We start from the raw sequence: 13877 nt of genomic DNA on the forward strand, positions 1-13877 counted from the left end.
CAGATAGATAAGGTGGTTAAGAAGGCATGTGGGATACTTGCCTTTATTAGTTGAGGCACTGAATACAAGAGCAGGGAGGTTATGATGGAGCTGTATAAAGCGTTAGTTAGACCACAGTTCTGACTGCCACACTATAGGAAGCTTGTGATTGCGCTGGACAGTGTGAAGAGGAGATTAACCAGGATATTTCCTTGGCTCGAGCGTTTTAGCTATGAAGAGAGACTAGATAGGCTGGGGTTGTTTTGCTTAGAGCAGAGAAGGCTGAGGGGGCACCTGATTGAGGTGTACAAGATTATGAGGGGCATAGATAGAGTAGATAGGAAGAAACGTTTCCCCTTAGTGGAGGGGTCAATAACCAGGGATAGATTTAAGATGAGGGGCAGGAGTTTTAGAAGGGATTTTAGGAATTTTTTTTTTCACTCAGAGTGAGTATCTGGAGCTCAATGCTTGAAAGAGCCTGGTAGAGGCGGGAAACCTCACAACATTTTAGTAGTATTTAGATGAACACTTGAAACGCCATAGCATGCAAGGCCACAGGCCAAGTGCTGGAAAATGAGATTAGAATAGATGGGTCCTTGATGGCTGGCACAGACAGCATGAGCCAAAGGGCCTCTTTCCGTGCTGTAAAATTCTATGGTTCTATGACTCTAAAACTGGAAGAGACAAGTGAGGAGATCTGTGAGGCACTGACAACCATTATGAGAAAGTCACAGACATTGCTGAGGTACCACTGGAAACCAGCCAAGTTCAAAATGGGTGACAAAACCGATGTTATTTGAGAAAAAGTCAATCTGTGTAAAATAATGGAATTGAGCAGAAGTAACTTCAGAATATCTATACAAGAATAACTTAGTAAACATTGACAAACCTCCTCTATTTCTTTGAAGAAGTTACTGTGGAAAGCCATATGACAGAGACTTCAGAAAGGTACTTCCTTCATTCTTAGGATGTGGGTGTATCTGACAGGACCTTTGTGTACCTGTCCTGCTGCCTTCAAGGATCTATGGACAGCATATCAAAGTCCCCCTGATCCTCTGTGCTCCCTAGGGACCTATCCTTCATCATGTGCTCCCTTGCCTTGTTAGTCCTCCCAAAATGCATCACCTCATATTTTTCAGAATTAAATTCCATTTGCCACTGTCCTGCCCATCTGATCTCTAGTTGCCCTGATGTAGTGGAGGTGATGGTGGGCCCACTATTTGAGCCATTGTAATGGTTAGGTAAAACTGAATAGCTTGCTGGCTACTTCAGAGTGCAGTTAAGAATCAATCAGGGACTGAAGTCACATACGAACCAAACTGGGTAAGGACCTAAGTTCATCCTTAAAGGACAAAAGCAATTGGGTTTTTAGAACAATCCAATAGTATCACTTTTACTGATACTAGCTTTTGATTTCTAGATTTTAAAAACATTAAATGCAAATTCTTAAACTTCCACAGTGAGAGTTGAATCCTCTGAATTATTAGTCCAGGCCTCTGGGTTACTTGTCCTGTAACAGAGCTGTGCCACAGTAACCCCATTTGACAAAACAAAGTATGAAAACTATTTCAGCAAGAGTTTTAGCAGAGAAGTAAAATGGCCCAGGAAATTTTGGAAAAAAACGAGTATAAATCATTAATGTCATAATTTCTTGGAACTTCTGTGTTACAATAATAGCGTATGTTTTAGGTGCATTGTAGATTACTATGACACAAATTTCAGGAAATTCTCCGCCAACAAGTGCTGGTTAGAGGATATAGGCAAAAAACTGCGGATGCTGGAAATCCTCTGGTTAGAGGAGTTATGTCAGACTGATGGGGCAGGTGATGTGGCTGGCGGAAGTACTGAGCTAAGTGCTCAAGCTGGGCTTGGCAGTAAGCCCACTGGTGTTTCTCATTAAATAGATTACTGACTTAAACTTAATGCAAAGTGGCCAAAGTTGCCTTTAATACTAAGCTAGGAGAGACAGTGGAAACAGAGATAGCAGCTCAGCAATTACAGAATGAGTTAGTCAGAATGAGTGAATCTTCCCAGGCAAGGGGAGGTGGTTTGGGTGTGTGCAGGGAAATAAATCCTGTAAAAGTGATGTCAATTTGGGGTCCCAACAGCAACTCACCCTCTTCCAGCATTCACATGATTTAAAGGCAAGTGGGAAACCATCCCACGCATCCCTCACTTGCAGTTGTGGGGTAAGGTATTTAAATATTCTAATAAGTAATTAAATTCTGTTTTAACCAATATATATGGATTTAAACACTTTAGATTTGTTTCCCAAGTTATCAGTAGATTGCCAGGGTCACAGAGGAGAGTGCTCAGCAGGAAGAGTTTCTTCAGTGAAACTGACAAGCAGGGAAATCTTTGAACAGTGAAACTGAAGAGCTCAAGCATGGCCAATTGAGACTGCTGCTCACAGCACTCCTTCTCAGAGTGTGTCATCACTGCTTGACAGGTGATTGCCAACTTCTTGGAAGTCAGATCATCTGTCTAGTGCTTTGCTCACCTTGAGCTGCACCTCCCTGCTGTCAGCTTTCACAGCGGCATGGGAGCAGCTTATCAAAGCTCTACCTTGCACCTCTGGCCAGGAGCAAGAACAGCAGCAACAGCAGCAGGACCAGGAGCAGCACCAGAAGCAGAAGAAGCAACACCAGCAGCCCTCTCCTCAGTAACACTTCACAGGACAGACAGGATGCAAACAGTGTGAAGGCCCAAGTGCTTTTGGGGGGAAAAAAAAGAGAAAGAGAGATTTGGATGCAAAACTCCAGAGTTAAAGAATATTAGAATTAAGAAAAGTTCTGACCAATGTGGCTACGCTTAAGACACTAGAGATGCCTGTATTGAACTGGGAGTTTTTACAACTGTGGGATGGTTAGAGATGATTTGAAGGGTCAACTTTGCTGGAAATAAATGAAAGGCCAAAAACATCATGGAGGTGACCATTGACCAGCAACTGAACTGGACCAGCCATATAAATACTGTGGCTACAAGAGCACATCAGAGGCTAGGAATCCTGTGGCGAGTAACTCACCTCCTGACCCCCAAAGCCCGCCAACCATCTTCAAGGCACAAATCAGGAGTGATGGAATGCTCCCCACTTGCCTGGATCAGTGCAGTTCCAGAAACATTCAAGAAGCTTGACACCATCCAGGACAAAGTTTCCTGCTTGATTGGCATCCCATCCACAAAAAATATTCACTCCCTTCATCACCGACGCAGTGGCAGCAGCATGTACCATCTGCAAGATGCACTGCAGGAACTTGGCAAGGCTCCTTAGAAAGCAGCTTTCAAACCCATGACTGCTCCCATCTAGAAGGAGAAGTGCAGCTGTCACCTGGGAACACCATCACCAGGAAGTTTCCCTCCAAGCCACTCACCATCCTGACTCCTGACTTGGAAATATATCGCTGATCCTTTACTGTTGCTCAGTCAAAATCTTGGAACTCCCTCCCTAACAGCATTGTGGGTGTACCTACACCACATGGACTACAACAGTTCACGAAGGCAGCTCACCACCAAATTCTGAAGGGCAATTAGGGATGCGCAATAAATGCTGGCCTAGCCATTGCTGCCTGCATCCCAGGAAGGAATCAAAAAAACGAGCACAGAAAGCTTGTGTGTCCTTTTTCAGCAATGCTCAAGTCCTGTACTGAAAAGAGACTGTTTTTTTTTGTTAAAGCTTTTCTTCTCGCACTCATCTGCATAATTTGCGGGCAGATACTAATGTCGGGGGAAACAACATATTTACACTGTATGAGACGAGGGTGCTGATTTGGTTGGTTGGCAAGTGAACTTTGATAGAGGTGGAGGTGTTGCTGTGGAGAATGCACCAGTGATCAGTGGTGACAGTTAACTGCCAAGTATTGTTTGAAATTTAAACTAGGCAACTTGACTCTAACCGAGACATTGCCTTGGGGAATGAACCAGCGAATGGATGTCGCCTACTTTGTTTAGCTGAAACAGGTGCAACATGTGTACATGGTCTTTGTGTTTGCAAAGAACAGGGCCCCGTGTTTTAATATATGTAGCTTCCGGCACATGCAAATGCGCCTGATTGACAATCTTAAATTGGTTGTCAATGTAATTCTTAGTATGCTAAGTATTATTTAGCAAATGTTGTCCAAACATGGAATCAGATCTAATGTTGAACACTGTTTTAAGTTTTGCAAGCATGGACTGGTTGGGTATGGTCTGTATCTTGCTCGTTGTGAGCAGTGGAAGAGACATGCTGTTTGATATGATCCTCCAGTCTTTGGGATGTACAGTCTATATATGTAGCATCACACTGGCACTGAAATTCATACATCACATTACTTATTTGTGTTTTAGGCAGAACATCTCTTTGCCTTGACGGCAGCATCCTGTTACTGGAGAATACCACTCCTGTTGCTACTGTGTAGTAGCTGCACTCCCCAAATTTTTGAGATACCTTGCCCTTCCAGGGTAATCTGAGGTACACTGGGCACGTTTTAGGGTCGAAAGTGATGGCCTTGGGCCTGTTCATGAATTTGCCCTATATACAGTACAAAATAATTGAATCAGAGTAGCCAATAACCCGCAGGATGTCTTTGTGCTATTTCTTTGCAGTTAACTTGTCAGTCACCATCAACTGGTGCATTCTCCATGGCGACGTCTCTACTGGTCAGAGTCCACTTGCCAACCAATCAATACTCTCTTCTCCAAGTGTGGGTGTGTTGTTTCCCCTTACATTGATACTTTCTTGTGAATTGTCTTGAGTGCCACACAAAAAGGATGAAGGTATCGAACTCAGGGAGAGAGACTGAGAGGTTCTTAAGCAAATTGATATAGGGAGTGACAAGGTATTGAAGGTGTTGGCAGGCTTAAAAGTGAACAAATCTCCAGGTCCGGATGATTTGTGTCCCAGACTGCTGAGGGAGGTAAGGGAGGAGATTGCAGGGGCTCTGACCCAAATTTTGAATTCCTCTCTGGCTTCGGGGAAGGTGCCAGAGGACTGGAGAACAGCTAATGTGGTTCTGCTATTTAGGAAGGGTTGTAGAAATAAGCCAAGGGAACTACAGGCCAGTGAGTCTTATGTCAGTGGTAGGGAAACTATTGGAGAAAATCCACTTGGAGAGGCAAGGTTTGATCAGGGATAGTCAGCATGGCTTTGTCAGAGGGAGATCATGCCTAACAAATTTGTTTGAATTTTTTGAGGAGATGACCTGCTGTGTAGACGAGGGTAGTGCAGTTGATGTAGTCTATATGGATTTCAGCAAAGCCTTTGACAAGGTCCCACATGGAAGACTTATAAAGAAAGCAAATGCACATAGGATACAGGGTAATTTGATAAGGTGGATTCAAAATTGGCTTACAAAGGAGACAGAGAGTGATGACAGAAGGATGCTTTAGTGACTGGAAGCCAGTGTCCAGTGGCGTACCACAGGGATCTGTGCTCGGTCCCCTATTATTTGCCATTTCTATAAACGACATAGATGACTATGTGGGGAGTAGGATTAGTAAGTTTGAGGATGACACACAGATTGGCCGGGTGGTTAACAGTGAGGTTGGGTGTCTTTGGCTACAGGAAGATATAGACAGGATGGTCAAATGGGCAGATAAGTGGCAGATGGAATTTAACCCTGAAAAGTGTGAGGTGATACACTTTGGAAGGAGTAATTTGACAAGGAAATATTAAATGAAAGGTATGACACTAGGAAATTGTGAGGAACAAAGGGACCTTGGTGTGTGCATCCATAGATCTCTGAAGGCAGAGGGGCATGTTAGTAGGATGGTGAAAAAGGCATATGGGACTCTTGCCTTTATTAATCAAGGCATAGATTACAAAAGTAGGGAGGTCATGTTGGAGTTGTATAGAACCTTGGTGAGGCCACAGCTGGAGTACTATGTGCAGTTCTGGTTGCCACATTAAAGGAAGGATGTGATTGCACTGGAGGGGGTGCAGAGGAGATTCACCAGGATGTTGCCTGGGATGAAACATTTAAGTTATGAAGATAGACTGGATAGACATGGGTTGTTTTCATTGGAGCAGAGAAGACTGAGGGGCAACCTGATTGAGGTGTACAAGATTATGAGGGGCATGGACAGGGTGGATAGGGAGCAGCTGATTCCCTTAGTTGAAGTGTCAGTCACAAGGGGAGTAAGTTCAAGGTGAGGGGCAGGAGGTTTAGGGGGGGATGTGCGGAAAAACCTTATTAGCCAGAGGGTGGTGACGGTCTGGAATGCACTGCCTGGGAGGGTGGTGGAGGTGGGTTGCCTCACATCCTTTAAAAATTACCTGGATGAGCACTTTGCACATCATAACATTCAAGGCTATGGGCCAAGTGCTGGTTAATTGAATTAGGTAGGTAGGTCAGGTGTTTCTCACATGTCAGTGCAGACTCGATGGGCCGAAGGGCCTCTTCTGTACTGTGTGATTCTGTGAAAAAAAGCTTCAACAAATCTCAACCCTTATACAAATCTTCAAAGCAGTATTCAGACCAAGTGGTTAATCATCCAATCTTTGATATGTATCTGACTTGTTATTCAAATGGGTGCTAGAAGTGGAGTGAACAAGGTCAATTTATAAAAGTAACTGAGTTCATTCTACTTTTATTATCTTTAATGTAATTGACTATTTAAGATAGATTGTAGTTATTAGGGTTCATTTTTGCATAGTCAAATTTTTTTGATTTAAACCGTGAACCTGTAGCCTCATTCTTTTGGTAAATACCTGGGTTTTCGGATTCTAAATTCTAAAAAGAAAAAAAACCAAGTTACTGGTCTCTATCGAGGTCATAACAACAGAAATCCAGCCTGAAGGAGGCAAAATCTCCAACGTAGGTTTACAAACAGAGGATCAGTTCCCTCTATGTTTGAGTGCCAGTGCCTCAGGAGGCTCCAGCTCTCACAACAGGTCACTGCTGACGTCTGCATCTTCCTGGACAAGACCTCCTTCCCAATGGGCAAGCTGGGCACATATTACCACTGGCCACTAAGCTGGAATGAGAATGGATGAGGACCAAAAGGTCTGATTTTTTTGTTTACAAGAAATCATTTACAAATTATACAGAGCAAAGTCACTGCAAGATGACAGGCTGCAAAATTATTGCACTTTTTGTGACTTTTAGTGAAATGCTAATGACTCTAGGTCACTTCATTATGCTTGGTTTCTACTGGTGGGATAAACAAGTGGTCACATATTCCTTGTCAGCTAGATAAGGTAATGATGCATGTTTAAGTCTGAGGCCAGATATTTTGACTTGAAACGTAAACATCATAAATTGTATATTGTAACTTGTAAATATTAACCTGCACATGAATCACTGAAACGACAAAAGGAAAACTCATAGTCCCCACCAAATCATCTGAGTGTACATGTTGTCTGCATTGCGGGATTTTAAAAAATATATTTTTTCAAGGGATGTGGTTGTTGCTGATTAGGCCAGCATTTATTGTCCATCTCTAATTGCTCTTGAGAAGGTGGTGGTGAGCTGCGTTCTTGAACCGCTGCAGTCCATGTGTTGTAGGAACACCCACAGTGCTGTTAGGGAGGGAGTTCCAGGATTTTGACCCAGCGACAGTGAAGGAACGGCAATATATTTCCAAGTCAGGATGTTGAGTGACTTGGAGACAAACTTCCAGGTGGTGGACTTCTCATGCATCTGCTACCTTTGTCCTTCTAAGTGGTAGAGGTCACGAATTTGGAAGGTGCTGTTGAAGGAGCCTTGGTGAGTTGCTGCAGTGCATCTTGTAGATGGTACACATTGCTGCTACTGTGTGTTGGTGGTGGAGAGAGTCAATGTTTATTGTGGTGGATGGGTGCCAATCAAGTGGGTTGCTTTGTCCTGGATGGTGTCAAGCTTCTTGAAGCTGCACTCATCTAGGCAAGTGGGGAGTATTCCATTACACTCCTGACTTGTGCCTTGTAGATGTTGGAAAAGCTTTGGAGAGTCAGGAGCTGAGTTACTCTCAGCAGAATTCTAACCTGCTGTTGTAGGCTACAGTATTTATATGAGTAAAGCTATTTTTATATGAGAGCATTTTCACCTGTATATTTGCTGGTGGTTAAAGATAATTTCTAGTCATATTGATTAAAAACTGTTTTCTGAATGTACAGCTGTTCAGGAGGATAAAGGGCTGTCGTGAAACTAGTTTGCGAGTACCCGCTCCACCCATCAATGCCAGGTAATGTTTCTTGCCACCGCATGAGGGGTACCTAATTTCAATACTTTAGCATCTCATTATAAGCCCTACTCGCCGGAATCATCCTCCCATGCTGGATCATCTGCGGTCACCAACATGTTTCACTACAGTACATAAGTGCCATGCAACTGGTGAGCTGCACTTCACTTGGGACTTCAAGGTTTGTTTGCCTAATTTGCTTTGGGCAGCACTTCCAGTCATCAGCGCCAGGCTTCACAGACAGCACCACATCACTTTTGGGGGGGCTAACGGTCAGGTCTCTACCTAACAGAGTAGCCGTAAGGCAGGGGTGGCTTTTCAACGGCTGCAGGGCTAGGGCTTGTTTGGGGAAAGGGGAGAAGTGGCCTCAGGCAAGGGGAGAGGCTGCAGGGCAAGGGCTGTACTGGGGAAAGGGGATATCCCAGGGTGTGTGTGAAGGCACATGTTGATCTGTGCAAGTGGCCTCAAGATGGTGAGGGCTGAGGAGACAGTCTCCAGAAGTGATAAGGCTAGATGGAGATGTGAGGGTGTGCGTGAGAGAGTGAATAGTGATGTTCCTTGAACAGCATTGAGTGAGGTGCGAGTGAATGTGTGATGGCCTTGTGAGTGTGAGAGTTTAGAGTGATAAGATGATTGTTTTACCCTGGCAACATGAATAAGGTAATTTATCTGTTTTGTGCACTAGATGGCCGACCTCTTGTGTGCAGCATTGGCACTGAGCACCTCTGTCACTGCCTCCCAAGCCGGAGTGGTGACATTGATTGGCCTCCTGCGGCCGTAGCAGGAGTAGAGAACATCATGGTGGGCCTCCACGGCACCCAGAAGGCATCCCAGGGATGCATCACTGAATCTGAGAGCTGCACTCTTCTTGTTTTTTGGGGCCATGTCTTCACCAGAGCTGTCCTGGGCTGTAAGCATTGAGAAGTGCGCACATGACTGCAGTTTAAATAAGCGCCCTGTGTGAGGAAGCAGCGAGGTAAACCCTGCTTCAGATTTCAATGGGTTCCTATCCTGCTAATGGTTTCATTGTTTTGGCAAGGACTAAGATGAGAAAAATCCATCCAATAAGTATGTGGATAAACCAATGACAAATGAAATTGAATGTAGACAGGTACAAGGTTGTGCACATAGACAGGGGAGAAAAAAGTAACATATATATTCCTTAAATGGTGTTGCAATAGCTAAGGATGAAGCTGAAAGTGACCTAGTAGACTTGATACAAATGACGTGCAACTAACGCAATATAGGAGTTAAGCTGTTAAAATGTTAAGCCACAAAAGGACTTTTGAACTACAAGAAGTAAAAACCATTTTTATTGAAACAGCAAAGGCTTTACATCAAGTGTGCTCCTAAATCTGAGTATTCCTCTCCTCCCTATGCCATCTCCCTCGAGCAATGAGTATCCATTCTTCTATGGCCCTTGGACTTTTTCTCTCCTTCCTACCACCTCCTGACCTCAGCATGCCCATGCATTCCAGGTCCTCAGCCTTTCTCTTTCCATGCTCATGAGTCTTGCCCAGCCCTATGTCAGCCCAAGCAACATTGACTTCTGGTTCTCTTCCGCCATCTTTTACCTTTCTCAGCTTCAATGTTCAACACCCATCTGGAGTTGCCACTTCCTCCTTTCCTCCTATCATCTCCTCTCCAAGAATTCAAAATTTCCCATTTTCATACTTTCTTACCATCATATCCTACCTGCTTTCCTCTGCCACTTTGGGTTCTAAAACAATAACTAACCACCAAACCCAACATCGCTCCAAACACCATACGCTGTCCCATCCCTCACTCTCCACTATTACATTGCACCTGGTACCTATAACTGTGAGCAATCTCTCATCTTCTACTGTATTTTGAAATTGAAAATTGTAAGGTATAAACTTGAGTACATATGTTCACAAGCTTACGATAATAATAAGTCCCAAAACATCATATAGTTAAAAAGATTTCACATATTTCATCACCAAATATCCTTAGACCTAGTAATATGTTGCGTGTTACATAGCACCATACTCCTTTTGTTATAAAGCGGTATAATTCTGACACACTGTGAGAAATGTCATAGGAGATCAACTAGTAAAGTATTAAACGGGTGAAGTTGGTCTTTTGCCAGTCGCATAAAACAGGCTCAAAGTGAACGGGCAGCCCTTTTTACAATTTGCTCAATTATCTTTTCTAGTGATTTCAACGAGAAAGATAATCAGGCATAGTGGTAAACAGGCTGCTGATTTGCTATGAACTTATTTTATGCTACTGGCAAAAGACCAGTTTCACCCCCTCATAGTCATGCTAACACATAAACTTGTTGTCAGTCTGCTATGTAGTTCCTGGAATCATTCATTCTGCCACATCACGATTTGTTGTCACATTACAATTTTTCTATTCACTTTAATGGTGCTGTTTCAGTTGTCCTAGCTATTTATGTTATGCTGCAGCATTAACATTTGTTTTACCTGTTAGTTTACTGGTGTGGATCATGTTGCATGACTCTATCCGCTGCAACTCCCAGATATGTAAGGCACTTTTCCACCATTATAATCCCTTGACTGTGTGTCCTTCACCCATCACCCCCACCCTAACACACAACTCCCAGAGTGCTACTGTCATTGCCGGCTTCACTGACATTTTTGGTTTGGGTTGTTTATATCCAAGAACCCCATCTTCAGCCCTCACGCTGCCTAGTTCCTTTTGTCTTCCTGCTACCACTTCCACTCCTTGTCCCAACTAACCCCTTTGCTAGTTGGACCTCAGACAGCCCCACAATGAACCCCCTGTTTGTCTACCCTAACCTACAATTCCTCACTATCCAGGTCACAGCTGGAAACTGACTATTCTTTGCAGTTGCAAGCTTTTGGCAGGGTAAGTGTGAGAGGATGGAGGCGGCTGACAGTCAAGTGCACAAGGGTGAGTACATTGGCAATTACAGAGAAGTCTAGGTCTTAGCATGAATGGGATGATGAGGAGGAAAGCAGTGGAAAGTCAGGGTTAAGTGCAAGTAGGGCATGGCCACAGGAGGACATATAGGTTAAGGGTTGACAGTGAAAAAATAGGGATAATAGGGAGAGGGCATGAAACCTCATGTGCAACAAATCTGGGAGAGATATGGCACTTTAATTAACTATAAACAGCATTCAGGAAGATGAATTGGTATAAACAATATAAATATAAACATGCACACATACATTTTGAACCATTTCAATGAAGTACTAAATTAAAACAATTTATTTTTGTTTGGTATTCCGGTATTATCTGAAAATTTGTATTAACTTGTATCTGTAAAGCAAGGTCTCTTCTCCATATCAGAATCATTCAGGGGTCCAATTCTGGGGCATCTCCACCCAGTAAATCTCCCAGCTCATCATCACTCCTCTAGCTGGCACTCTGTTTCTTCTTTAGTTAATTTTTTATTCTCTCAACTTTCATGGAATGTTATTAGACAGCTGACAATGATTCACTTAGAAAAGCCTACAAATGGATGCAAGAGTATCCTAGATAATTAGTAAACCCTACAGCTAAAGAAAACATATTATAAAGAAAGCATTTACATTATGACAGAAACGTACTGCCATATATTGAATTGAAAAAAAAGCATATATGCAGAAAAATTCACTTTAGCAGTAGCCTGTAGGTTTTTTTTTAAATAACTTCTTTTTAACCATCCTTGGACATCCACAAACATCTCCTCCTTCCAGTGAGGATGTACTTTGTGTCTGCTCAGCATCATTTGCAACAATCTGAGATCTTAATGAATAGGGAACTGATGACAGAAACCCAAACTTCCTGTCCCAGCACCAATACAGTATAGTCCAGTTAAAAACAACATGACTGCAACTTAGTATTTTAAAAATAATCCCCTGGAAAAATTATGAAATTCAGTCTATTGTTAGGAAGTGATTGTAAAATTAAAGAAATTCAATGGCCCTCAATTTCCTTTGGAATTCTCCTAATCTTCAGCAGGAGACTGGAGGAGGTGGTGGCATAGTGCATATTGCCATTGGATTAGTATTCCAAACACCCTGGGTAATGCTCTGGGGACCTGCGTTCAAAGTCAACCAAGGCAGATGGTGAAATTTAAATTTAAGAAAAATCTGGAATTAAAAGTCTAATGATAACCATGAAACCATTGCTGATTGTCGTAAAAACCCATCTGGATCACTAATGTGCTTTAGGGAAGGAAATCTGATGTCCTTACCTGGTCTGGCCTACATGTGACTCCAAACCCACAGCAATGTGGTTGGCTCCTAAATGCCTTCTGAACAAGGGCAATTAGGGATAGGCAATAAATGCTGGCCTAGTCAGCAAAGCCCACATCCAATGAATAATAAAAAAATAATCAGGGTCACTGTGTTTTATTTATGTTTTTAACAATTGTGAACTAATGCCAGTGAGAAGAACTGTACATTGACAAAATGGAGGAGACCATACTCAGGAGGCTTATTTTGTCTATATAAATATATTAAAAAATTCAGGTCATATTTTCAACCTTGGAGGCTCTGTATATGAAGCTCACATCAAGAATTCCCAAACTCAAAGTGGTCCCTAAGGATTTATACTACAATGTGGCTCTCAATCAGTTCATGCTTCAGAAGGTATTAAATTACCTACCAGATGCACATGGCTAAAGCCAGTTTGAGATTCACATCATCCTGTTTATGCCAGTCTAATGTGACAAGCTTTGCAACCAGACCAGCAGTCTTGGTATATTATTAGCTGAAATGGCCGGTAACCTTCAAGCAATTAAAAGAATTGCAGTCTATAAAGAGAAATTACAGGTCTTCAAAAAAAAGCATTTAAATTAGTTTATCTTCCACTCTCATGAATAACCCAATAACTTTTTGTCTTGGATTTGGAAATTGAATTTATTCAGGTAGTGGCATAAATTTGGTATGATAATTCCAATGGATAGCTGCTGAATCACACACTGCCTACAGTGATTACCCATTTGTGGCATTTGATTTTGCTATGTGATGGGTAGTGTCATATAACTACTACATCAGTGAATCACACAGTGCCATAGCATTTGCTGAACTTCCTGATTGCCTTATTTTTACTAGTTTTACAATATTGCTTGCATAAATGCCTAAGTAAAGAGCTGATAGAAATGCAGAATCAAATAGGATAGCTCATTGAGTGAATACAGTATTGTTGCCTACATTCTCAGTGTATGTTACATGTATAAATAGATGAGGATATAGAACGCAACCTCATATTTAAACTAAACTGTTGTGACACTGGAAACTTAACAGCTCTTGTACAAAGCTACTGCTTCCCATAAATCCTAATGCATAGTCATTTGATAATGAAGCATTTTTTTTTAGTTATTCTTGGGATGTGCACACTGCTGCAAAGATTGACTTTTATTTCCCATCCCTAGATGCCTACAGGTGGATGCTCTTCTTGAACTGCTGTATTTTGTATGGTGAAGGTGCTCGACAATGCTGTAAGATAGGAACTCCACGCTTTGACAAATGCTGTCTTGATGTCAAGGGCAGTCACCATCACCTCACATCTGGAATTCAGGTCTGGTTCCTGGGTCAAGGATGTAATGAGATCTGAAGCTGAGTTGGCCACTGCAACAAGAACAATGCAACAGTGATACCACTGTTTTCCAGGACAAAGCAGCCTGTTTGATTGGCACCCCATCCACCACCTTCAACACTGATTAAGTCCACCACTGATGCACAGTGGCAGCAGTGTGTACCATCTATAAGATGCACTGCATGAATTCACCAAGGCTCATCTCCAAATCTATGACGTCTATCATG

At 42.6% G+C, this 13877-nt stretch overlaps 1 protein-coding gene across 4 annotated transcripts in view; it reads right to left on the reverse strand.

Annotated features, from left to right (window-relative positions):
* The window catches only part of tpk1 (thiamin pyrophosphokinase 1), a 382816-nt gene that overhangs the window by 25634 nt on the left and 343305 nt on the right, over positions 1-13877 (reverse strand). For 3 of the 4 annotated variants that reach the window (XM_041184540.1, XM_041184541.1, XM_041184539.1), the window contains one exon: positions 13468-13682. The exons of the other annotated variant lie outside the window; for it this stretch is intronic. In XM_041184540.1, the coding sequence (XP_041040474.1) occupies positions 13483-13682 (200 nt within the window). In that variant the 3' untranslated portion in view covers positions 13468-13482. Of the gene's footprint in view, positions 1-13467; positions 13683-13877 lie in introns of those variants that run through there. 4 annotated transcript variants of the gene reach the window in all.

Source organism: Carcharodon carcharias, chromosome 3 (assembly GCF_017639515.1).
Source record: "Carcharodon carcharias isolate sCarCar2 chromosome 3, sCarCar2.pri, whole genome shotgun sequence".
Classification (NCBI taxonomy): Eukaryota; Metazoa; Chordata; class Chondrichthyes; order Lamniformes; family Lamnidae; genus Carcharodon; species Carcharodon carcharias.